This window comes from Borostomias antarcticus (assembly GCF_949987555.1).
Source record: "Borostomias antarcticus genome assembly, chromosome: 20".
Lineage (NCBI taxonomy): Eukaryota > Metazoa > Chordata > Actinopteri > Stomiiformes > Stomiidae > Borostomias > Borostomias antarcticus.
The window spans coordinates 3,053,107-3,078,478 of NC_140253.1; the positions used below are offsets into that span (position 1 = coordinate 3,053,107).

At 45.7% G+C, this 25,372-nt stretch overlaps 4 protein-coding genes across 4 annotated transcripts; all 4 read left to right on the top strand.

The window, feature by feature from the left end:
- The first annotated feature begins 1,974 nt into the window (after positions 1-1,974).
- cyp2u1 (cytochrome P450, family 2, subfamily U, polypeptide 1) lies at positions 1,975-8,264 on the top strand. Its single transcript, XM_084454622.1, has 5 exons — positions 1,975-3,989; positions 4,431-5,090; positions 5,426-5,587; positions 6,570-6,737; positions 7,591-8,264. The coding sequence occupies exons 1-5, from the start codon at positions 3,581-3,583 to the stop codon at positions 7,770-7,772; spliced, it is 1,581 nt and encodes a 526-aa protein (XP_084310748.1). The 5' UTR covers positions 1,975-3,580; the 3' UTR covers positions 7,773-8,264.
- A 280-nt stretch (positions 8,265-8,544) lies between these two features.
- Positions 8,545-14,155, top strand: hadh (hydroxyacyl-CoA dehydrogenase). The gene is made up of 7 exons (XM_084454623.1): positions 8,545-8,723; positions 9,105-9,233; positions 9,674-9,831; positions 11,023-11,239; positions 11,862-11,934; positions 13,125-13,241; positions 13,474-14,155. The coding sequence occupies exons 1-7, from the start codon at positions 8,607-8,609 to the stop codon at positions 13,590-13,592; spliced, it is 930 nt and encodes a 309-aa protein (XP_084310749.1). The 5' UTR covers positions 8,545-8,606; the 3' UTR covers positions 13,593-14,155.
- A 3,142-nt stretch (positions 14,156-17,297) lies between these two features.
- LOC311322389 (protein NLRC3-like) lies at positions 17,298-22,685 on the top strand (the record flags this gene model as incomplete). Its single annotated transcript, XM_084454455.1, has 8 exons — positions 17,298-17,402; positions 17,713-17,929; positions 18,013-19,801; positions 19,943-20,116; positions 20,500-20,673; positions 21,273-21,446; positions 21,844-22,017; positions 22,508-22,685. 8 exons carry the CDS (start codon positions 17,298-17,300, stop codon positions 22,683-22,685), a joined length of 2,985 nt encoding a protein of 994 aa, XP_084310581.1.
- Positions 22,686-23,075: 390 nt separating this feature from the next.
- Positions 23,076-23,912, top strand: LOC311322390 (stonustoxin subunit beta-like; the record flags this gene model as incomplete). Its single annotated transcript, XM_084454456.1, has 2 exons — positions 23,076-23,128; positions 23,324-23,912. The coding sequence occupies 2 exons, from the start codon at positions 23,076-23,078 to the stop codon at positions 23,910-23,912; spliced, it is 642 nt and encodes a 213-aa protein (XP_084310582.1).
- Between the last annotated feature and the right edge of the window lie 1,460 nt (positions 23,913-25,372).

Consider the following 25,372-nt stretch of genomic DNA (forward strand, 5'->3'; position numbering starts at 1 on the left):
CGGGTGCCAGCGTCGTGCCAGCGTCGGGCCAGTGTCGGGCCAGCGTCGGGCCAACGTCGGGTGCCAGCGTCGTGCCAGCATTGCGCCAGCGTCGGGCCAACGTCGGGTGCCAGCGTCGTGCCAACGTCAGGCCAGCGTCGGGCCAGCGTCGGGCCAATGTCGGGCAAGCGTCGGGCCAGCGTCCACGTCGGGTGCCAGCGTCGTGCCAGCGTCGGGCCAGCGTCGGGCCAGCGTCGGGCCAACGTCGGGTGCCAGCGTCGTGCCAGCGTCGTGCCAGCGTCGTGCCAGCGTCGGGTGCCAGCGTCGGGCCAACGTCGGGTGCCAGCGTCGGGCCAACGTCGGGTGCCAGCGTCGTGCCAGCGTCGGGCCAAAGTCGGGTGCCAGCGTCGGGCCAACGTCGGGCCAGCGTCGGGCCAAAGTCGGGTGCCAGCGTCGGGCCAGCGTCGGGTGCCAGCGTCGGGCCAACGTCGGGTGCCAGCGTCGGGCCAACGTCGGGTGCCAGCGTCGTGCCAGCGTCGTGCCAGCGTCGGGCCAACGTCGGGTGCCAGCGTCGGGCCAGCGTCGTGCCAGCGTCGGGCCAACGTCCGGTGCCAGCGTCGTGCCAGCGTCGGGCCAACGTCGGGTGCCAGCGTCGTGCCAGCGTCGGGCCAACGTCGTGCCAGCATTGCGCCAGCGTCTGTGCTGTTAGTTCTTCCCGCCGGCCGGTGTAGCAACGGTACTATTCAAATGTAGGCCTACACACAACAGGCTACCTGTAGGTTGCATCCAACTCGTTCTATTAATACATCCATGATCCAACTGCGGACATCCCGAACCTCGACATTCTGATTTGAACTTTTCCCATACGTCCCTCCATAACCATTTTAGTCTAGTTTTTATTTGTTGACGAAAATGTGAATAGATATAGTCATAGTTTTTGTCATCATACATTCATTTTTATTTAGTTATCGTCTCGTGACGATAACCCAAAAAATGTCGTTGACGAATAGTTTTCGTCATAGTTCTCGTCAACGAACAACGAACTGACGACTGCTGAAAATGGGTACGTTCTTCACTGTAAGGTGTGTGTGTGTGTGTGTGTGTGTATGTGTGTGCGTGCGTGTATGTGTGTGTGTGTGTGTGTGTGTGTCTAGCGTTTTGATCCCCCCCACCATCAGCGGATTGGGGGGCTCCGCCTGTTAGAATGTTAATCAGTCCAAAGCCTTCACATTTAGTAGAGAGCAGTACTACAACACACACACACACACACACACACACACACACACACACACACACACACACACACATAGTAGTCTAGCTACAATATTTCTGGTGTGGTTCTGACCTTCTCGTAACAAAGGCAGTGTTAGGAGTGCTACAGTGGCAAAGACCACAAGCTGTATGCAATACAGGCTCTGTGTGTGTGTGTGTGTGTGTGTGTGTGTGTGTGTGTGTGTCTGTGTGCACGTGTGTGAATCACATGGGCCTAAGATTCTAATTTGGTCCTGATGAGTGAGAGAGATCCGACCCAAACCTAGCCTCAGCACCGCTGCTTTGAATAACACACACACACACACACACACACAGAGTTTTGGGACTGCTCAAGGTCACCTACCTAGGCACTTTAGACTCTTTGGTCACGCGGCCAAACTAACCCAAACTGACCCTTGATACAGCAATAGCAGCACTACCGCTATAGTCTCCCTTCACTTCATGCTTACAGAACAAATATAGGCCCACTCTTTTCCCTGCAGCACCCCAGGGATCGGGTTCGTGTGGGCTATGATGCAGGATGGCACTCATGGTGTATGTGAGTACAGTATGTGTGTGTGTTGTGTGTGTGTGATGCCAGTGACAGAGAGAGAGAGAAGGGAAGAGTGTGTGTGTGTGTGTGTGTGTGTGAGAGAGAGAGAGAGAGAGAGAGAGAGAGAGAGAGAGAGAGAGAGAGAGAGAGAGAGAGAAAGAGTGTGTGTGTATGAGAGAGAGAGACGTAGAGAGAGAGAGAGAGAGAGAGAGAGAGAGAGAGAGAACAATCACTCATCTACTAGTGTATGGCTTCCTGTAAAGATTAGACCTTTATTGAGAAAATTCCAGGTCGGCTTACGGACGCACGACCCGCCATCTCCACGTCTCCAACCGGGACTATTATTGAGCATGGTCACTCTGACACACACACACACACACACACACACAGCAAACGGAGCCCTACCGTGCACTGACCGGGATGACGCGTGTGTTGGCTGGGTAATCTCCACAGCCAGCTTCACACCCGCTGAGAAGTGAGGCCCGTTGGGTCCGACGTGATCTTTGGTTTGGAACCAGGCCACACTGAAGTCAAACCACCTCGCCCTGATGGGCCTCCACTGCCTCCTATGGGGGAGTGTCTCCCTCTAGTGGTGAATCCAGGAAAGCTGAGAGTGCAGCCCCTGTCCCACTCATCATAGGCTCAAGTCCTATAAACTAGATTACACCACTAGATTCTACATCTGCAAGTCATGTCTAGATTCTAGATTCTACATTCTACAAGTCATTCAGACACACTTTATGTTGGTTAGCATCAAGTGTGTGTGCGACTATAAAACGTCAGCTTTTCCGTCCACTTCCACTCACTCTTTTCAGCTAAACGTTTGGTAAATTGGTCGAGTTTTGTCGTCCTGCTTCTCCGCCTGAGCCCCTGCAAACCGTGCGATAAGAATCTCAAAAGCTCAGTGAACGAAGAAGGAACAAAAGTCGGATAAATATCGGGCCAGCCTTTGCTCGTTGGACGGAGTTTATGGAGTTTCATGGGATGAAGTCGCATGGTGATATTGCTTCTTTTCTACTACACTGGTATTCCAGCTAACTAGCTATCGTTATCCTTCTTGGAATCTGCATAGCCAGACCTAACGTTATGTCCACACTACAGCATCTAACGTAACTTATTACATGGCACTCCCAAATACTTGATTGTGATTACTGAGATTGTGATTAGTGTAACGTTATGTTCCTCTCGGAGTGAAGATCTTATCACATATGACAAACAGTGCATTATCTGGCATTTTGGCAACCAATACGTTGTGTTGTTGCAGTTCTTATCTTTAGACACTAGATGGGGGAAATAATCCACATATTACATATTATACCTTTAAGCGCAACGTTTTCAACAGTACCCCCCCTCCCGAGTCCGCCAGTATTTTGAGAACATTCCTCTTTTTTTCTCAGATTAATACAAATAATAATAGCCTGATTTTGCACGCACCTGTCCAGTGCTGATACAGTACGTGACCTTCGTGGATCTCCCATTGGTCCATGCTCTGGACGCTCGTATTTCGGTCAACCTTTTTTGCCCTCCGTCATCTATTAATCCACCAATCAGAGACGCCGCCTGTACATCCGCCAATTGAAACCAAGACGTACCAACGCAGTGTGTGGTTTCGCATCAAAACAAGGAAGTACAGTAGGCTACATGTCTGAGTGCACATGAAGATCGAATTATATCTGTTGAAGAGAATATTAACATTATTTTGATAGGATTCTGACAGTATCGACGTCCGATATCATGGTTTGCGCTGTGTAGCATAGATGTAGCCTATTATTTGAAGACGACAGCTGTCCAGACATCATGATTTTGGAATTATGGCCGAATTCTCTGTCGCACCTCATTTTGGCCGTGGCTGTCTTCGTGGCTGTCTGTTATTTGGTTGACACTTACCACAAACAACCGGACTTTTCCAATATCCCTCCTGGTCCTAAACCATGGCCAATAGTGGGCAACTTCGGGGGTTATCTGGTACCTTCGTTCGTGTCGAAAATGTTAGGAAGCCAGAGAGAGACAATTATAATGTCACCGCAAATTCGAATGATGGAACAAGCCAAAGTTTATGGTAATATATATAGCATATTTGCGGGGACTCAGCTGGTCGTAGTGCTGAATGGCTATGAAGTGGTCAGGGATGCTCTGTCCAACCATGCGGATGTGTTCTCGGACAGGCCAGACGTCCCTGCCATATCTCTTATGACCAAGCGCAAAGGTGAGTGAGCACCTCCTTTCCAGTCTCCAACTGTGCGTAATAACGCACGAGCTGCACTTGGTAATGCATTCAGGCGCGTTTTGGAGAGGCGGCTATGGAGCCGTCATTGATGAGCATGGAGCCTATATGCCCTCTGCAATATCCAATTAGTTATGTAGTCTTAACTTGTATCTCAACACTGCAATACAAATGTCAATGCATGTGTAACAATAGCGTAATAACCACAATAGTGTAATAATCAGAATCAGAATTCCTTTTATTTAGCAAAGTATTTGCATACGAAGAAAGTGACTACACAAGGAATGCAAGGCATTCGCAAAGTGTAAAAACATCAGGATATCAACAATATTTGAAACCAATATATAGTATAATGCACACGTTAATGCATACTGTAAAGTAATACTCAAAATTGAAATTCACCTCTCCTCTCGTCGTCTACAGGGATCGTTTTCGCCCCTTATGGGCCCGTTTGGCGCCAACAGCGCAAGTTCTGCCACGCCACTCTGCGGAGCTTCGGCCTGGGACAGCTGAGCCTGGAGCCCCGCCTCCTGGAGGGCCTGGCCGTGGTCAAATCCGAGCTCCTCCGCCTCGGCGGCGACTCGGGGGGTGGTGGCGGCGACGGCGTTGACCTCGCCCCGCTGATCGTCAACGCCGTGTCGAACGTAATCTGCTCCGTGAGCCTTGGGCGGCGCTTCCACCACGAGGACCGGGGCTTCCGGACGCTGCTGGACCTGATGGCGCGCGGCCTGGAGATCTGCGTGAACAGCAGCGCCGTCCTCATCAACGTCTTCCCCCCGCTCTACCACCTGCCCTGGGGGGTGTTCCGCGAGCTGCGGAGGGTGGAGGCGGACATCACCGCCTTCCTGAAGGGCGTCATCTCCAGGCACAGGGAGACGCTGGACCCGGCCAACCCCAGGGATCTCATAGACATGTACCTGCTGGAGATGGAGGCGCGGGCGGCCGCTGGGGAGAGGGACAGCAGCTTCTCCGAGGACTACCTCTTCTATATCATAGGAGACCTGTTCATCGCGGGTACTGATACCACCACTAACTCGGTGCTGTGGATGCTACTCTACATGGTCGTGCACCCTGATGTCCAAGGTAGGTGGCGGAGGTACCACCCCACAGTACTGGAGGTTCTTTTGAACGATGCTCACCAGAAAAAGCTCAAATATCACCAACAGAGCTCAGGGAAATCTTTTTGGTTTAACGGTAGATGTCCGGGTTTTGGCGAGTCCGTTTTCTATTTCCCATAATGTGACGCATGCAGCGTCCGCAAGCTTCGGCTTCTAGGAAGTGTAGTTTTTGGATGAATGTCAAAATATAGAGACGCATACCACTTTTTCTTTTTAACATTTCATCGTTTGAAACACCCTACATGGAAGAACATTTTCCCTTTCTAACATCCTTCCCGCTCTCCACTTCCTGTGCGGCAGGGAAGGTCCAGGCAGAGATAGACGCGGTGGTGGGCCCCGACAGGGCTCCGTCTATGACTGACCGGCCGAGTCTTCCCTACACGGCGGCCACTATCATGGAGGTCCAGAGGATGACGGTGGTGGTCCCCCTGGCCATCCCTCACATGGCCTCAGAGACCACCGGTGAGGAAGCGGGCCCCCATTCAAATTGTCTTCTGATGTATCCTTCTGTCTGTCCTTTCTACACTTCCTTCCTTCCTTCCTTCCTTCCTTCCTTCCTTCCTTCCTTCCTTCCTTCCTTCCTTCCTTCCTTCCTTAAGTCCTCCCTCCCTCCCTTAGAAATCAGTTTGACGCCTTTGATCTGTTTTCTTTCTTTCAAAATTATTTTTATTGATTTTTAGCAATAGGACAAAAACACGAAACCCTACCACTTTCCCGCCCACATATCCAAACCCTGACAAAAGCACTTAACAATACTGAAAGCAGGGAGAAACAAGTAAATAAATGATAAACTGTAAATAAAGATGAGAGAGACACACAAAACCAAACAGTACAGAAAAGGGAAGGGGAAGGGGGTAGATGAGGTAGGGGGGGGGGGGTCAGCATCTAGTCATCTGGGGCGGATAGTAGTATTGTTCAAATAGTCAATAAAGGGCTTCCAAGTCTTGTCAAATGATAGTTTGGAGTTAGTGATTGAGATTCTTATCTTCTCCAGCGTTATGTGATTAAGAACCTCTTTCAACCAGCTACTGTGTGAGGGGGGCGGGGGTGTTTCCATTTGAATAGGATGAGACGTCTAGCTAGCAAGGAGGTGAGAGCCAGCACTCGCTGCTTTGCTGATGAGAGAGTGGGTGTTATGTGTGTAGAGATCCCAAATACTGTATGGCACTAAGTGGGTCAGGTCTGAGGTCTGTGTCGAGCACTGTACTGAGTGTACCGTAAATTTTGCGCCAGAAATCTGTCAACTCACGGCAGGACCAAAACATGTGTGTGTGATTAGCAGGTGATTGCTTGCACCGATTGCAGGTATTATGATCTGTTTTCACCGGAGACAGTGTGTCTCACTCGTCCAATAACGGCTCGTAGAAAACTGAACTGGAAGGTTAAAAGGAAGAAGGACGTATAAAACATGTTCATTCTCTGCATCTCTCTTCCCTCCCGGCAGAGTTCCGAGGCTACACCATCCCCAAGGGGACGGTGATCGTGCCCAACCTGTGGTCCGTCCACAGGGACCCCACCGTGTGGGACGACCCTGCCTGCTTCAACCCCGCCCGCTTCCTGGGCGAGCGGGGCGAGCTGCTGAGGAAGGAGTGCTTCATGCCGTTTGGGATAGGTACTGTAGGCCATTGTGTCCTACCTTGAGCGCCGGTCTCTCCTTTTTTCATTTGAACTTCACCAACCGGGCACCGAGACACTGTTACTCATCAGGAGTTGAATGGTAAATGGACTGCACTTATATAGCGCTTTTATCCAAAGCGCTTTACAATGGCCTCTCATTCACCCATTCACACACACATTCACACACCAATGGCGGCAGCTGCCATGCAAGGGGCTAACCTGCTCATTGGGAGCAATTTACCATCAGGAGTTGTGCGCTTTACCTCTTTTTCTGGCCATTGTGAGGGACCTGACGGTTAGGAAACATGCAGAGTTAAGGTGAACACTGGTGTGCTACGAAATAGCAGTTGTAAGCTATGAAATGACCTGTTCAGAGTCAGCTAAATACTCTAGGTAGTTATTATACTGTGGAGAGAAGGAATGTCCGCATACTGTATTTGCAGCTTTCACAGTGGATTTATTTAAGGCACAAATACTGTACAAATCGAGGCCTTTTGCGCAAAAAGGGGTGTAAGTGACATTTTCAGAGTTTTACAGGAGAGCTAAAACAAACTTTTCACCGATTGCATTTATTCAATTAAAAATAACATATTTGAGCAATCTATACTTTTATAGAGATTAGGCTTCAAGGAATTCATATTTTAAAAGATCAAAGATCAACTTTAACTTGGATGTGCGTGCATTTCTCCAGTCTTACAGTACTGTCTTGCAATTTAACTTGGATGTGCGGAATTTCTTATAACTTATTAAGGTATTATAAGTTATTATAACTATGTGACAGTGCACAATGCGGTTAATTTAATGCTGACATGTTCATGGTTCTCTGACCCCATCATGTGTGTCCCCAGGTCGCAGGGTGTGCATGGGCGAGCAGCTGGCTAAGATGGAGCTCTTCCTGATGCTCACCAGTCTGCTCCAGGCCTTCAGTTTCAGCCTCCCCCCCGGGAAGCCCCCCCCCTCCATGCAGGGGCGCTTCGGCCTCACCCTGGCCCCCAGTCCCTACACCGTGATCGTCAGCCCCCGGCGATGACGGCATGCCCAACAACCAGCCTGTGATATTATGGGATTGTGTCTGCAATAAGGCACTGGGTCAGATACACGCTGGATGTAATACTTGAAAGTCGTGGGAGATTTGAGTTAGCACTTAAGCGAGGGCGCATTATGCTGGCTATCGTAAATCAAGATCACTTGAACTATACAGGAAGCTGTGGTGGATAGTGTGGGATGAACCACAGACTTGATGTACAACTGAAGTTGATTGCGATTTGATTTTGCACAAACCAAGCCTTTAGAGAAATCTCAACAAGGTGTAGCTATTCCATACTGATATCAAAGACAGCAGTGGTTTTTAATCTCATTAAACCATTCAGTGTTTGGTCCAGATTATATTATATGACTTGTACTGTAGGAAATAACCTAATTATGTTTACTAAAGGTTATTTTTAACTAACCACTTACTATCCAAATAACTGATGTTTGCAGTTTGATTTCGTTGCTGATTTGCTTTTTATGAAACACTGTATTTACTGAGATCAAGAGCTGTAATTTTCTGTCTGTTAATAAAATTAATATAACTGATCATCTTTTTTGTGCTTTTATAACACATAGGCCTACACTTGCTGTAAGAGAATCCATGGAATTAATACCCTGGAAGCACAGAAAAACAATCTAGATCAAATCTGTGTGAAAGGTCAATCTGTGTGAAAGTTCACAGAATTGACAGGATCATGGTCACATGACCATCGCCTGCAATGACCTTCCTACTTATCCGGGGCTCAGCCAGTCAAGACCAGACAGTCTGCAGCAACCGGCTACTGACAGCTAGCTTGTCTCTCTTCGGGGTGCTGTAGGTCTCTCTTGAACCATGGCTTTCTGCACTTACCAGATTACCAGAGGCCTCTCGTCCACCGCGGTCAGAAATGTTGTGATTAAGCACATAACGATCATCGGCGGCGGACAGATGGGTGCAGGAATCGCACAGGTATGGATGTTTGTTAGCTAGGCTGCTAGCCGACCATTGGTTGGTTTAAGCACAACGTTTGCACTTTGCAGGGGGTAACTAGCTACTAACCTATTTGTTTTAGTAGGCAGACAATGTCCATGCATTAAGGTTGTTTGCAAGTCACATAACATTAGCAGCCGTCTATCAAACACGGGGTGTTTGTGTGTGTTGCAAGATAGCTCGCTAACTCACTTGCTAGCAGATAGCTCACTAATTGAGTGACTGCCATTTAATCGGAAGCTCGGGTTGAACTAACCAACAGCTTTCAGAAATGTGTCTATGCAAACCCGGACGGTGGGTTTGGCGTCTTGTTGCTGTGACACAAACCATGGACACCTGTCCTGTTCCTGGTGTGTCCAGGTCGCTGCATCCACCGGCCATTCAGTGGTGCTGGTGGACACGTCTGAAGATATCCTGAAGAAGGCGGTCAAAGGTATCGAGGGCAGCCTTAAGAGAGTGGTCAAGAAGAAGTTTGCAGACAAGCCAGAGGTATGATAGCCTACATTTCCCTGATCAGTTCTTAGATGAATGTCCACCTGCATGATTTGCAGTACCAAACCATTGAAACCCATGAGAAAACCATTAGGGAAACCTATTTGCAACATTGAATGAAAACGAGAGCAACAGTACAAATTCACATTTTATTTGTCAAGTACATAGTCATACAGAGTACAATGCGCAGTGAAATACTTAAATGTACCCTTTCCATCTAAAAACAAGCAATTAAAGAAACAAGCAGTAATTTAAAAAGGAGTATACTGAGTGTACACATACAGTATACAGAGTAGATTGCAGTCCATTGTAGGCTGACTGGAGGTGTGTGTGTGTGTGTATATATATAACATTTGTCAAACAAATGAGAATAAACTGCCCAGTCGAACCATATATTTGAAAACTAAGTTCTCGTTTCATGTCGTGCGCCGTTTCAGACAGGGGCGGAGTTCATCCAGAAGGTGATGCAGAATGTGTCGACTTCGGCGGACGCGGCGTCTGTGGTCCAGAACACGGACCTGGTGCTGGAGGCCATCGTGGAGAACCTGAAGATCAAACAGGGCTTGTTCGGGGGTCTGGACAAGGTGGCGCCAGCGTAAGAGACACACACACACACACACTGCTGTCCATCTGAAGGCCTGGTCAGTGTAACGGGCAGCCGGTTCCACATGATTTGTGTTGTTCACACTGTCATGAAAAAAACAAACCTGGGCTGCGTTCCGAATCCCATACTACCCTACTTCCCATACTACCCTACTATATAGTATGCCAATACAGGATGTAGTATGTCCCAATACATAGTATGCCACATGCAGTATGGCAAAAATACCAGGATGTCCTACTACATCCGGTCGTATTTTGCAGTATGCAAGCCAGCAGGCTTTTCTGGCTATTCTGACCCGCAATCCTGTGCGCAGCGGAAATGTGCGTCACATGTGCGAGTCATGACAGCTGTAAACGAATGTCTCGTTATGGACAGCGACGGATGTGGGCAAATTTCACGGCGCAATATTATGACAAAGTAGTATGTCCCGATTGGATGCCTACTGCTTGCAAAGTACGTACTTTCTAAGGGCAGCTGTAGTAGGTACTGGTAGTAAGAAGTAGAAGTATGCGATTCGGAAGGCAGCCTTGGAGTCACATGCAGTATGAGCAAAAATATCTGACCTCTTTTGACTGCAGTGTGAACGAGGCTGACCCGCCTTTATCACATCAACCCCCTGCTCTGTTACTAGGGCTGGGTTTAAAAAATCGATTCTGTATCAAATGATTCTGAATCGATTCGTGAATCCCAAAATCGATCTTTTATTTAATGAATGAAGGAATGAATAGTTCATTCATTTATTTAATGATTCATTCATTCATTCATTTTTCGAAATCAGTATCGATACCCAGCCCTAGTATTGATGTGTTGCATAACTTGGCAGTCATGTAATTAAGGTTACAGCTAGGAAAAAAAAAAAAAGTTTTAGTAACACTAACCAAATCGAATTGAATCGTGATAATCGATTCTGAACCTTGTGAATCGGAATCGAATCGATTCTTGAAATTCGACTCGATACCCAGCCCTATCTGTTACACGAGAGGAAAATCAGTCACTTGGATCATTTCAAACCAGATAGCTCTCTCAGCGTCAAATCCAACTGCGCTGGCTTTCAATGACCTAGTGGAATGAAGATGTATCTGGGATCAGTGACGTTAGCCTGCGGTAGTCTCTCTCGTAGTCTCTCTCGTAGTCTCTCTCGTAGTCTAACTGTCTGTTTTCTACTGCCGTCCTACGTTTTAGACACACCATCTTCGCCAGCAACACGTCATCGCTGCCCATCGCTGACATCGCCAGCTCCACCGGTAGACTGGACCGGTTCGGGGGGCTCCACTTCTTCAACCCCGTCCCCGTGATGAGGCTGGTCGAGGTCATCGGGACGCCGGCAACCAGTCAGGAGACCTTCGACTCCCTGCTGAACTTCAGCAAAGCCCTGGGGAAGACGCCCGTGTCCTGCAAAGTGAGATCTCACACCACACACACCGCCACTTACCTCTGGTTATTGCTGCAACAACAATAACAACAACAAAACAATAGTAAAACGGGAGGTTTTGTATGAAAAAAGATGAGTTAGGGGTCCGGTGTGGTGTAGCGGTCCAAAGCATCGTGTTCCGGTGCAGCTGCGCCCCTCTCGTCAGATCCGAGTGTGGTCGGATCCCAGAGGGAGTGGCCTATTTAGCCGCCGCTCCCAGAGGGTGGTTAGTTTAATCTCACTCGTCCAATCACAGCTTCTCCTGAAGTAGAAAACTGATTTGGAAGCGTGCGTCGCACCACAGCGGCCCCGTCTGGTGTCTGGAAGGAGTTGTCTCTCTCCACAACTGGACGGACTTCGCAATGAATCAACGACTCCTCAACAGTTAGTAGGGAGCAGGACAGTAGATCAGGGTCAAATGGCTACCCGTGAAAACGGGATACACTCCGAAAATATAATTTATATTAAAAACATATAAATGGGTTTGAAGTCACATTCTACTTAATTGATTAGTTATGATGTATATGTTCTCAGTAGTTGGCCTTCTCTGTTTGTGGATATACGTTATCCTTTACCTTTTGACCTTTGACCTTCTCTTTGTTTCCTCCAGGACACTCCTGGGTTCATTGTTAATCGCCTGCTGGTTCCCTACATGATGGAGGCCATCAGGCTGCATGAGAGAGGTACACACACGTTGGCTCATGAGAGAGAGACACACACATGTTGGCTCATGAGAGAGAGACACACACATGCTGGCTCATGAGAGAGGTACACACATGTTGGCTCATGAGAGAGGTACACACACGTTGGCTCATGAGAGAGGGACACACACATGTTGGCTCATGAGAGAGGGACACACACACGTTGGCTCATGAGAGAGGGACACATGTTGGCTCATGAGAGAGGTACACACACATGTTGGCTCATGAGAGAGGTACACACACATGTTGGCTCATGAGAGAGATACACACATGTTGGCTCATGAGAGAGATACACACATTATAGAGAGAGAGAGATAGATAGATAGATAGATAGATAGATAGATAGATAGATAGATAGATAGATAGATAAATGGATGGATAGAAAGATAGATGGATAGATATATAGATATATAGATAGATGGATGGATGGATGGATAGATAGATAGATACATATATTGATAAACATATAGACAGACAGATGTTTGAAGTTTATTGTCCTCAAAAAAATATATTTTTTGAGATTACGATGGTGCTAATCAGTGTGTGCGTGCGTGCGTCTGTGGGGATTGGATTGGATTGGAAATGTTTATTTCAGTGTCATGCACCCCGGACACGGTGCCCAGCCGTAAGGACTTACAGGACACATCAATAGTAAACATAAACACAATCATTCCACAACAGACATTCCATTACAATCAAAAGTTAACTAATAGCTCCAGCCATCTTCTTCAAGCCATATTACATATAAATAATTTAGCAGTTCTTAGAGTCCATGCTCTCTTAATAAAGGTAGCAGCAGTGAAAATCTCTTCTCTGAACAACCACTCTAGCTTTGCATCATATCCATCTTCAGGTTTTGCATTTTTTCAAATAAAAATTGTCTGGGATCATCATATAATGGACAATGAAACATAAAATGAAATTTGTCCTCCGTCACTTCAAGATCTCACACTGTACAAAGTCTCTCCTCCTCAACAACAGAGTTAAATCTACCTACTTCAATAGCAAAAGGAAGGGTCCCCATTCTGAGCTGAGCACAAAGATCTTCTAGATCTATCCAATGGCAGAGTGTGTGTGTGTGTGTGTGCTCATGTGTTTGCATGTGTGTTTGCGTGTGTGCGCGTGTGTGCGTGGTGCACGTGTGTGTATACGTGCGTGCGTTTGTCCCACAGGACATGGTTCTAAGGAGGACATTGACATCGCCATGAAACTGGGGGCTGGCTATCCCATGGGCCCCTTCGAGCTGCTGGACTATGTGGGACTGGACACCGCTAAATTCATCATGGACGGTGAGGGCTACTTCCTGAAGCTTTCTTCGGAAGCGACCCCATTCAATTCAAATCATCCTTCTATTCAAGATACAAAGTCTGACATTACTCACAGGGAATTGTGTCACCTTCAGGGGTTGTGTTAAGAAGTATTTTAAATGCACACATTTACGATTCAAACCGTATTTGAAAACACTAACAAGCGGCAGAGTTGTTTTCAGTCAGGTTGTCTTCAGTGATGATGTGGTTACAGGCTGGAGCGCCATGGACCCGGAGAACCCTCTGTTCGGCCAGAGCTCCATGCTCAACAAGCTGGTGGAGGAAGGGAAGTTCGGCAAGAAGACTGGAGAGGGTTTCTACAAGTACAAGTAAAACAAGAAAGAACAGCAGTGTCCATCGCTTGTTGCTCGCTAGCCGGCTAAAATTGTATTTGGAGAGTCACCCTGTTATCGCTGGTCTATAGAAGCTCAACAAATCTTACTCTCTCCATCTTCTAACCTTGACCTCAACCTCATAAGTGTTGCTTATCAACAAAACTGTCTTTAATCTCCGTTCGCTTGAGCCTCTGTAGGTTATCAATAGAGGGTCTCTCATAAAGTGTTGCCGCCAGCCTGAATACTGTAGTTAAATGGGCTTCCCCTGCCCGAACCAAACGTCCACACGAGAGGAGCAAAGGTCACGAATCACAGAGGGGAAACCAGTGAGAACTGGTCATCCATCACCAAGGACTGACGAGACTGATACCAGGAAACTCTTCATGGCAACACTACTGCAGTCATGGTGGTCCAGTATAACGCCTCAGTGCCTTTCTGAATGTAGAGAGGTACAATAGCTCCTTCCTGTATCATGCATTTTGTTCTCAGCCTTCCACTGTGATCTGCATGTCATCTGTAGTTTACAAAAGACTGGGGCATTAAAATTATTATTTTTTTCCAGAGTAATGTGTAAAGTTTTTACTTTTGACTTGAATGTTGCAGTAATAATCAGTTCATGTGTGGGCTGAGACAAATGCAGGAACCTTCTTTTTGGTGAACATTCCTCTCCTATAAACCTGTCTACAAGACAACTCCGCTGTGCAAAAATTACATTTTCACTCAGGTATCAACCCCGCAGTCTACAAACAGGTTCAACAAGAAAAGAGATGCAGAGATGAATACTGCTGGTGAAGTCACGACAGGATGTTAGTTACCTGATACAGGTACAGTATTGGGCGTTTCTGGGAGTCAAATATAATAGTCGACCAACATAAGTCACCCTCGGTACATCAGAAAAGGACAAAGCCGGCTGGAGAGGACTGTGGGAAAGGACTGCTTACTGTAAGTTGCTGTTTTGTAGATAGATACTTTTATTATCCCGAAGGAAATTGACATTGTCAGCAGCATGAAAAAAGTCAGACACAGATGCAATAAAAAAACGACAAAGAGGACATAACAGTATTGCAATATGAAATAGAGAATTAAAACTACAGGCTAAAAACTGACTGAGCTGATCAAATAGATAAGTAAGTATCTAGCTTTAAAATTGAAGCTAGTAAAATGTACAGGTTTTTAGGATCATGTACCATTTGGCTTTGTAAATGTGTGCATTTTCTGTAATGAGAGCAATTAAGTTATGAATTAATAATGTATGTCATATTCACCTTGAACAGTGTTTACATTAGAAAGGTACACCTACAGACAGGGTTTACAATCTCATAACCTTTTCAATGTAATACTTAAATGTAGACCTACTGCAGGCAACTTGCAGTTATCTCTGGGGTGAACGAGACCTCTGCCTCCAACACGAGTCTGAGCAGAGAGAAGAGGAAGGCTCTGCCTTCAAAATGAGTCTGTCTGGGCAGAGAGAAGAGGAAGATGCTGACTCAGAAATAAGTCACAGCGAAGAAAGTAATGCCCACTATAAAGGTGTATGGTGAGAAAACATCAGTTTAATATTATTTGAGATAAAGAAATATTCTGAAATGTTATGTGCATTTTTTATTTAATGTGTATGCTGTTTTACCTTATATATCTTTGCACTACATTAGTCATTTAGCAGACACTTTCATCCAAAGCGACTTATAGTAAATGTATTTAACATATGAAGTCAGTGTACTACTACACCATAACTCACAAGGGAATCTCATTTCTAAACAAGTGACTAAGAGCATAATCTAGTGCTGAAGGCAAAGTGCAAGAGTAGCAAACTAAGAACACAATAGGTGCGCAAGGGGAAGAATCGTGGTAGTACTTCTTGAAAAGGTGAGTTTTGAGCCTGTGGCGAAAGATGGGCACCGACTCTGCTGTCCTGACGTCAGTGGGCCGTTCATTCCACCCCTGCGGTGCCAGGATGTAAAAGAACTGACTGCGTTGATTGACCGCAGAGGCCTCGGAGTGACGATATTTATCCCTTTTTTCGATTTTTTTGCAATTGTATATAAAAAAAAAAACTGAAATATCACCTACATAGGTATTCACACCCTTTACTCCGTACTTCGTTGATGCACCTTTGGCAGTGATTACAGTCTTGGGTATGATTCTATAAGCTTGGCCCACCTGCATTTCGGGTTTTTCTCCCAGGACGCTCAGGACCTCAGACTGGGATGAAGGTATTAGGTTGGGTATACTGAAAATATTTTCAGGTCTTTCCAGAGATGTTCAATCAGGTTCAAGTCTGGGCCCTGGCTGGGCCAGTCAAGGACCTTCACAGACATGTCCCTCCCCACAACATGATGCTGCCACCACCATACTAATACCGTAGGGATGGTATTAACCAGGTGATGAGCGGTGCCTGGTTTGCTCCTGAAACTCGACCTCTGTCAGAATGACCATCGGGTTGCTGGAGCTCGTGACCATCGGATTTTGTTCACCTCCCTGACCAAGGCCCTTCTCCTCTGAACACTCAGTTCGGCCAGTTGGACAGCTCTAGGAAGGGTCCTGGTGGTGCCAAACTTATTAAAATTGAGAATGACAGAGGCCATTGTGTTCTTCGGGACCTTCAATGCTGCAGATCTCTTTTTAAACCCTTTCCCAGATGTCTCGGATGTCTACTGTCAACCCTGACAGCTGTGGGTCATTACTACTTTACACAGGTTACAGTACAGTAGACATTTACAAATCATGTCCAATCAATTGTACAGTATTTACCACAGGTTGACTCTAATCAACTAATCACAAATCTAATCACTGCCAAAGGTGCCTCAACAAAGTACTGAGTAAAGGGTGTGAATACCTAGCCTGGAAGCCTTTTACGAGGAGGTCTGGCTTCCAGGCTAGTGAATACCTATATACATGTGATATTTCAGTTTTTGGAGGAGAGGTGGAGGGAGGGAGATGAAGGAGATTTGGAGGGGAGGGAGATGGGGACATGGAGGGGGAGGGAGAGAGAGGGAGGGGAGACGGTAAAATGGTTGGGAGGGTTAGAGGTGTGAACGATGGGTGATGGAGAGTATTGGGATGGGTGGGATGGGTGGAGGGGAGTATTGTGATGGGTGGATGGGAGTATTGTGATGGGTGGATGGGAGTATTGTGATGGGTGGATGGGAGTATTGTGATGGATGGAGGGGAGTATTGTGATGGGTGTTGGGGAGTATTGTGATGGGTGGATGGGAGTATTGTGATGGGTGGATGGGAATATTGTGATGGGTGGATGGGAGTATTGTGATGGGTGGAGGGGAGTATTGTGATGGGTGGATGGGAATATTGTGATGGGTGGATGGGAGTATTGTGATGGGTGGATGGGAGTATTGTGATGGGTGGATGGGAATATTGTGATGGGTGGATGGGAGTATTGTGATGGGTGGATGGGAGTATTGTGATTGGTGGAGGGGAGTATTGTGATTCGGTTGCTGACTGCTATATGAAGGTGAAATGTTTTCGTTCATGGTGATTCCACAGCATTCATAAGAAGAGTCCAGACTCCCCTGAACCCAGCTGTGTGTCTGTGAAGAGTGACCGGTCTATGGACATCCCTGTACACTTCAGAGAAGGAGGCCTTACTTCTCAAAGGTAAAATCTAGGTCAAGATAAATGTCATGCCTGAAGGCATGTTTTATACTCCACAATCCTGTGGTGATTTAGACTGTGGTGCTGAGCCATCATGTACTCCCATCTTCCCAGAAACCAACAGGAGGGATCAGGGTCAGAGATTCCCTGTGAGCAGTTAGACCAGAGTCATCAAACTGACCTGGCCTCCACATTCAGGGTGAGCTAATATTGTTCTAACCTCCCCTATGGGGCTCTCATATGGAATATAAATAGGATGTATTACCACTGCTTTGGTAAATGTATTTTAAATTATATCAATATGTTGTATGTGCTTGTATAAATCATCTAAAAGCCGAAGTCTCAGTAGTTAATTCCTGCTTCCACACCCATGTAATGAGTTTCAAACTATAATCACTTGTCATTGAAAGGGCCACTTAATTTCATGTAATTGGCCTGCCACTTTGTAAATGCCAGTTTATAATTAACTACCTTCATAATTGAGTAAACATGATTGTCGCCATTAACAGCTTCTTACAGACAACGTTATTGCTTTAGTGAAGAATGATCTGAAGAGGAGGTTTGAGAGGCTTGTTCGTGAAGAATTCTCAGAGTGCTGTGAAGGTCAAAGGAAGGATGAGGAAGAAGAGGATCAGGATGACAGTGTCAGAGAGGCGGCTCTGAAGATCACACTCCATGTCCTGAGAAAGATGAACCAGAATGAGCTTGCTGAGCTGCTGGAACAAGGCAAGATGCTGATCTATTTCAGTAGACATCTTCTTTAGTGCCACAGTATGTGTCTGTAATCGCTGTATTGTCCTGTCATACAGATGAACTTGCTGTGGTCTGCCAACGTCAACTCAAATCCAACCTGAAGAAGAAGTTTCAGTGTGTGTTTGAGGGAACAGCTGAACAAGGAAACCCAACACTTCTCAACAAGATCTACACAGACCTCTATATCACAGAGAGTAGAAGAGGAGAAGTCAATACTCAACATGAGGTGAGACAGATTGAGACGTCATCCGGGAGTCCTGCAAGGCCGAAGACACCAATCAAGTGCAAGGACATCTTTAAACGCCTTCCTGGACAAGACAAGCCTATCAGAACTGTGCTGACACAGGGAGCTGCTGGTATTGGAAAGACAGTCTCTACGCAGAAGTTGATCCTGGACTGGGCGGAAGGGATAACCAATCAGGACATTCATTTCATCTTTCCTCTCCCTTTTAGAGAGCTGAATTTGATGAGCAAGACGACACACAGTTTGATGGAACTCCTCCATCTCCTCTATGCTGAAACCAAGCAATCAGGGTTCTCCAACTATGACAAGTACAATGTTCTGTTTGTCTTAGATGGACTGGATGAATGTCGACTTCCTCTGGACTTCCTGAAGAATGAGATCTGTTGTGATGTCACACAGTCAACCTCAGTGGACGTGCTGCTGACCAACCTCATCAAGGGGAATCTGCTTCCCTCTGCTCGCTGCTGGATAACCTCACGACCGGACGCATCCAATCAGATCCCTTCTGAGTGTGTTGATCTTGTGACAGAGGTCCGAGGGTTCAATGAGATGGAGGAGTACTTCAGGAAGAAGATAAATGACGAGAACCTGGCCAGCACAATCATCACACACATGAAGTCATCAAGGAGCCTCCACATGATGTGTCACATACCAGTCTTCAGTTGCATCTCAGCCACCGTTCTAGAGAGAATGTTGAGAGAAGCAGAGAACAGAGAGATGCCCAAGACACAGACGCAGATGTACACACACTTCCTGGCATTTCAGACCCAGCAGAGGAGTCAGAAGTACAATGGAGACCATGACAGTGATCCATGCTGGGATGAAGAAATCATTCTGAAGCTGGGAAAACTGGCCTTCAAACATCTGGAAAAGGGCAACCTGATCTTCTATGAGGAAGACCTGAGAGAGTGTGGCATTGATGTCAGCGAAGCCTCGGTTTACTCAGGACTCTGCACCCATGTCTTCAGAGAAGAGTGTGGGCTGCACTTGGGGAAACTCTACTGCTTTGTGCATCCGACCATCCCGGAGTTTCTTGCTGCTTTGTATGTGTTTCTCACATTCCAAAACAGCAACAGGAATCCATTGGTTCAACAGAGTTCTGTAGTCAGCAGAATACCCACCCTTTTCAACACAAAATCAGTGACCAGTTTACATGAGACAGCAGTGGACCAGGCCTTAAAGAGTAAGAACGGACACCTGGACCTGTTCCTCCGCTTCCTTCTGGGTCTCTCGCTGGAGTCCAACCAGACTCTCCTACGAGGCCTTCTGACACAGACAGGAAGGAGCTCACAGACCAATGAGGAAACAATCAAGTACATCAAGGAGAAGATTATGGAGAATCCTTCCTCAGACAGGTGCATCAGTCTGCTCCACTGTCTGAATGAGCTGAATGACCATTCTCTAGTGGAGGAGATCCAACACTACCTGAGTTCAGGAAGTCACTTCGGAGGAGAACTCTCACCTGCACAATCGTCAGCTCTGGTGTTTTTGTTGCTGACCTCAGAAGAGGAGCTGGATGTATTTGACCTGAAGAAATACACCAGATCAGATGAAGGTCTTCGGAGGCTGCTGCCAGTGGTGAAAGCTTCCAGAACAGGCTTGTGAGTTATTAGTAAACTATATTCTAACGTACAATATTGATAAATATTCCTCCTAATTAAACATGTTGTGATATATCCAACAATAAAGACATTTCTACTGTTGATAGATGTTTAAATGTATATCTGTGTGTTTATCTTCAGGCTGAGTGGATGTGAACTCACAGAGAGATCATGTCGAGGGTTATCCTCAGCTCTCGGCTCAAACTCCTCCCACCTGAGAAAGCTGGACTTGAGTGACAACAACCTGCAGGATTCAGGAGTGAAGCTGCTCTCTGCTGGACTGGAGAGTCCACAATGTAAACTGGAGAAACTGAGGTGAATACCAAATAAGCTGTAGAAGATCAGTCTAGCAGAATGTTTATTGAGGTACACTCCTAGTAATCATTATATTGCACTAAGAGTGTTTACTAGTTTATTGCTATACAATAGTAAGTCCTGAAGTTAGCTAGACATCAGGCTTGTACTCTATTCTATATTCTTGTACTGAAGCATTTCCTCAAACTCGATGTGAATTTTTTGACAGAGTAAACTTTATTCCCAAATGTATTTTTTAGACTTAGGCTTTACATCTCTTGCTTCAGCTTTGAGGTTACAGTCCTCCTACCTTAGAAAACGTCACCTCTAGTGATGACAACCTGCAATTCATGTATTGTAATATATTTGTTGAAATGTCCATATTCCATGCATTCTGTTTGCAGACTGAGTAAGTGTCAACTCACAGAGACATGCTGCAAAATGCTGATCTCAGCTTTCAGCTCAAACTCTTCCCACCTGAGAGAGCTGGACCTGAGTGATAATAACCTGCAGGATTCAGGAGTGAAGCTGCTTTCTGTTGGACTGGAGAGTCCACACTGTAAACTGGAGACACTGAGGTAGAATAAAAACTTTAACTTCAATATTATTATTTTTAGGGTTGTAGATAGTAGTTCACAGATCATTCTCACAGACTTATTTTCTAAGAATGGATGACACTAACTTACTCACCCTGCTTTACATGTGCAGTTAGACGTTGTGTTGCATTCAATGTTTAGCATTAAGAGGATGAGTTAGGCTAAAACTGCTTTGATGGTATGCAAATGACCACACTTATTAACTGTCCCATCTGGGAGTTTTATGAAAGTAAACTTTCCGTTTAGAGGGGCAAGCAAGCTGATTATCCACCTCCATTAGTTTGAAGGCAAAGATGCTTTTGCATGACATATTACTGTACATAGCCTACAGGGTCAATCAGCTCCAAATTAAGTTTGGCACTTCAATAATGTCAAATCAGCCAATGATGTGGCAACTGTGCCACCTACAGCTGGATGAAATGGATGAATGTGATTCACTTGCGTTAATTTGTATTAACATGTTAATGTTTGCTTAATTAATTTATCAATCTCATTAACATGTTAAATTGACAGCCCTAATTATTTTTCATTGTGTATGGTAATATATTTGGTGAAGTGTCCATTTTCTATTCTCATTCTAGACTCAGTAAGTGTCAACTCACAGAGACATGCTGTGAAGAGATGGCCTCAGCTCTCAGCTCAAACTCCTCCCACCTGAGAGAACTGGACCTGAATGACAACAACCTGCAGGATTCAGGAGTGAAGCTGCTCTCTGCTGGACTGGAGAGTCCACACTGTAGACTGGAGACACTGAGGTGAATACTATATGGGCTGTATAGAAGATCAGTTGAGCAGAATGTCTAATAATCATTATTTAGCACTGAGAATGTTTACATAGTTTTGTTTTCAGCTTCTTCTGGAATAAGATATTAAATCATGAAGTCAGATAGACTTGATGAGGTTCTTCCTGTACAATATAGTTAGTCATAAAGTTAACTAGACATGGGGTCCTGCTTTTACTGTTTTCTATAAAAGCATTTCCTCATACTTGATGTGCGTTTTGACAGAGAGGTGCGGCTTTGCTTCTGTTACTTCAGCTCTGAGGTTACCGTTCTCCCAGCAGAGCGAGATGCACCTTACTGACTACAACCTGCGTTTTATGTATTGTAATATATTTTGTGAAATGCTGATCATTTTCTATTCTCTTTCTAGACTGCGTAAGTGTCAACTCACAGAGACATGCTGTGGAGAGATGGCCTCAGCTCTCAGCTCAAACTCCTCCCACCTGAGAGAACTGGACCTGAGTGACAACAGCCTACATGATTCAGGAGTGAAGCTGCTCTCTGTTGGACTGGAGAGTCCACACTGTAGACTGGAGACACTGAGGTGATTATATGCTGTAGAAGGTCAATTAAGCAAAATGTTTAGTTAGAGAGCACTCGTGCACATCTCGAGGGGGATGTGCTGATCAAAGCAAGAAAAGTAAAAAAAAAAAAAATGGATTCAGTGCAAGTGACCGCACACTCCACCCAAAACTGAAAATGTACTTAATATCAGCAGAAGTTCATAGTAGTCCTAGTCAAACTTATTGATATCAGCAGACATTCATAGATAGAAGTGGTACAGTATGAATAACACAGTAAGGTTGAGTATCAGTGTGCACATCCAACCAAGCAACGTTTCGACCACCAGGTCTTCTTCAGGCAAAATGATCAATCATTCTGCCTGAAGATTTTGCCTGAAGAAGACCTGGTGGTCGAAACGTTGCTCGAATAAAGTATTGGGAGCTGTAATCCAGTGTGCTGATATTCCTCTTTCTCTTCAGTATGAATAACAGACATTTCTTCTGTCGATGTATATCTGTGTTTATCATCAGGCTGAGTGTATGTAAACTCACAGAGCGATCATGTAGAGGGTTATCCTCAGCTCTCGGCTCAAACTCCTCCCACCTGAGAGAGCTTGACCTGAGTGACAACAACCTGCAGGATTCAGGAGTGAAGCTGCTCTCTGCTGGACTGGAGAGTCCACAGTGTAAACTGGAGACACTGAGGTGAATACTATATCAGCTGCAAATGATCAGTTGAGCAGAATGTTTATTGAGGTCAAGTCTATTTATCATTATTTATCACTAAGCGTATACATTGTTTTCAGCTTCTTCTGTAATAAGGTATTCTATTGTGAAGTCAGATAGACATGATGGCGCCTTCCCATACAATATAGCTAGTCATGAAGTCAGCTGGACATGAGGGCTAGCATCACATGTGAGACATCTCTCACTTTAAGTGAGTTTTTCTTTGATGGAATAGAACATTTGCTTCCACAGATTGTATTTCTGTGGAGTCACAGAGGAGGGATTTACCTCTCTGGCTTCAGCTCTGAGGTTAAACCCATCCCACCTGAGAGAGCTGGACCTTAGATACAATCACCCAGGACATTCTGGGGAGATGTTGCTCTCTGCAGCGCTGGTGGATCCCCACTGTAATCTCCAAACTCTCAGGTGAGTACTATGTTTTTCCCTAGAGCTTCAACTTGACTACATGACAGACACATTCTCTATTCCTTCTGTAGAATAACTGACATTCTGTTTTACTCACAGCGTTCAACCCACCGGAACATACTCTTTCTTGAAGAGATGTAAGTCAGTCGAACGTCGATCAGCACTATATTTGACACCAACATTAGAGATCATTAGATCTTCAACTTTTTGGTCCTTTTTTCCCTCATCAGATGCCTGTGATCTCACACTGGACCCGAACACAGCACACAAACGCCTCACTCTGTCTGAGGGGAACAGAAAGGTGACAGGGGTGGTTAAGGAGCAGTCGTACCCTGAACACCCAAAGAGATTTAGATATTGTCAACAGGTGCTGTGTAGAGAGGGTCTGACTGGGCGCTGTTACTGGGAGGTGGAGAGGAGTGGGGGGGCATACCAGTACATAGGGGTGACATATAAAGGGATCAACAGAAAAGGAGAGGGTGACAGTAAAATAGGGAACAATGACAAGTCCTGGAGTCTGGGGGGCTCTAATGACAGTTACTCTTACTCTGCCTGGCACAATAGCACAGAGACGGTCATTCGTGCTCCGTCCTCCAGGTCCAGCAGAGTAGGAATGTATCTGGACTGGTCAGCCGGTAATCTGTCCTTCTACAGCGTCTCCTCTGACACATGCACCCTCCTGCACACGTTCCACTCCACGTTCTCTGAGCCCCTCTACCCTGGCTTTAGGGTTTGGCCTAGAACGTCAATGTCCTTGTGTCATGTAGACACAGAGAGGACCTGAAGATACTTTAACACAATCATGTTAGATTCTAGATAGTTCTACTGAATCCTAGAGTCAGGTAGATGAGTAGTGGTGAGTTTCAGCCGGCGTTGTTCAGATGTTCCCCTCCCTCCTCTATGTGGAGTTAATCAAACAGTACACTAGTAATGTTAGTAGTAATAATGAGTAATGGTAGTAGTAGTAATGGTGTGTTTAACCCTCCTAGTCACTCACACTTTTTAGCCTACAGTTGACATGCCGTGAGGTGCACGTATTTGTAGGGTGTTCACTGCCGTTTGAAGGTGTATGGATGGGTGGGTGGACATGTATGTCTGCACAATAACTCATAAACAAATAACCCTATGACATTCATACTTGGTACATACATTCGGCCCAAGGTACTCTGGAGCTGATTATATTTTGGAGCGGATCCGATTTACTGGGAGGGTCCAAAATGTATTTTTCTTTCGTTCTGAGTGTATAGGAGTAATACTTAGGACCAACCACCAGAGTGCAGCAGAGACTACCTCTCTCCATTGCATGATTTCACGTTGAGCTTGCAAACATTTTGCGAAAGTCGAAAAGTCGGTTTTACCCCTGTAACAAATTAGCCCCAATTTCACATGCCCATAGGTCCAGCCATGTATACTAGGTTTTTACATCAGTGGTGGTTCTAGGGGGTAGATGCCCCCCCGAAAAAGGCCTTGCCACCCTAGTTGCTGCCCTATTTTTTTATGGGGGAGATCACGTCTGCCCCCCCCCCAGCTGCAACCTCTGCCACCCTTTTGCCACCCCAGGTAAAACTTGCTTGAACCGCTACTGTTACACCTGGATTCTACCTTGAACACCAAATGTTTGTTTTCTCAACAAAATAGAGTACTTGGCAGCTATAAGGCGCAAGTTGGCACGTCGCTAGAGGGCAGTCTGGTTGAATGTAGAGATGCTTCCTCTCTACCATGTAGTGTGAGTCTAGCTCCGTCCACCAGAGGGCAGCACAACCTGTAAAATGGAGGAACCTCCAACTGTGACGTCGTCAGGAAAGTATGAATGTCAATGCAGATCATTCATCTCCCTCGTATATATTTGATAATACAGTAGTATGATTTGTGTTCAGATTAAGGAAGGGATATTTGGGAGAGTGCTTCATGAGAGACAGACAGTCATGAGTATGAAACTCTGGACCTGTGATGTAGGCTACAATTGAGAGAATAATATTTTCCAAAGCAGTAATGTGTTATAGAATGTATATCAGTTTGCTGTAGTCATTACTAATCAGAATCAAATCAGTTATTTTGGTGGAAGTTATTTTAAATGGTTGTATTTCTATATTCAATTAAACCAGGTTTGTTCTATGACCATGGTGGTTGAGTTAATTCTGTTGTTATCATGTTTCATTAACTCTCATTATTTGCTTCAGTGGATCGGTGAATGTCACAGTAATTTAACAACAGTTCTGGTGAGGTTATATCTGCTGTTTATCT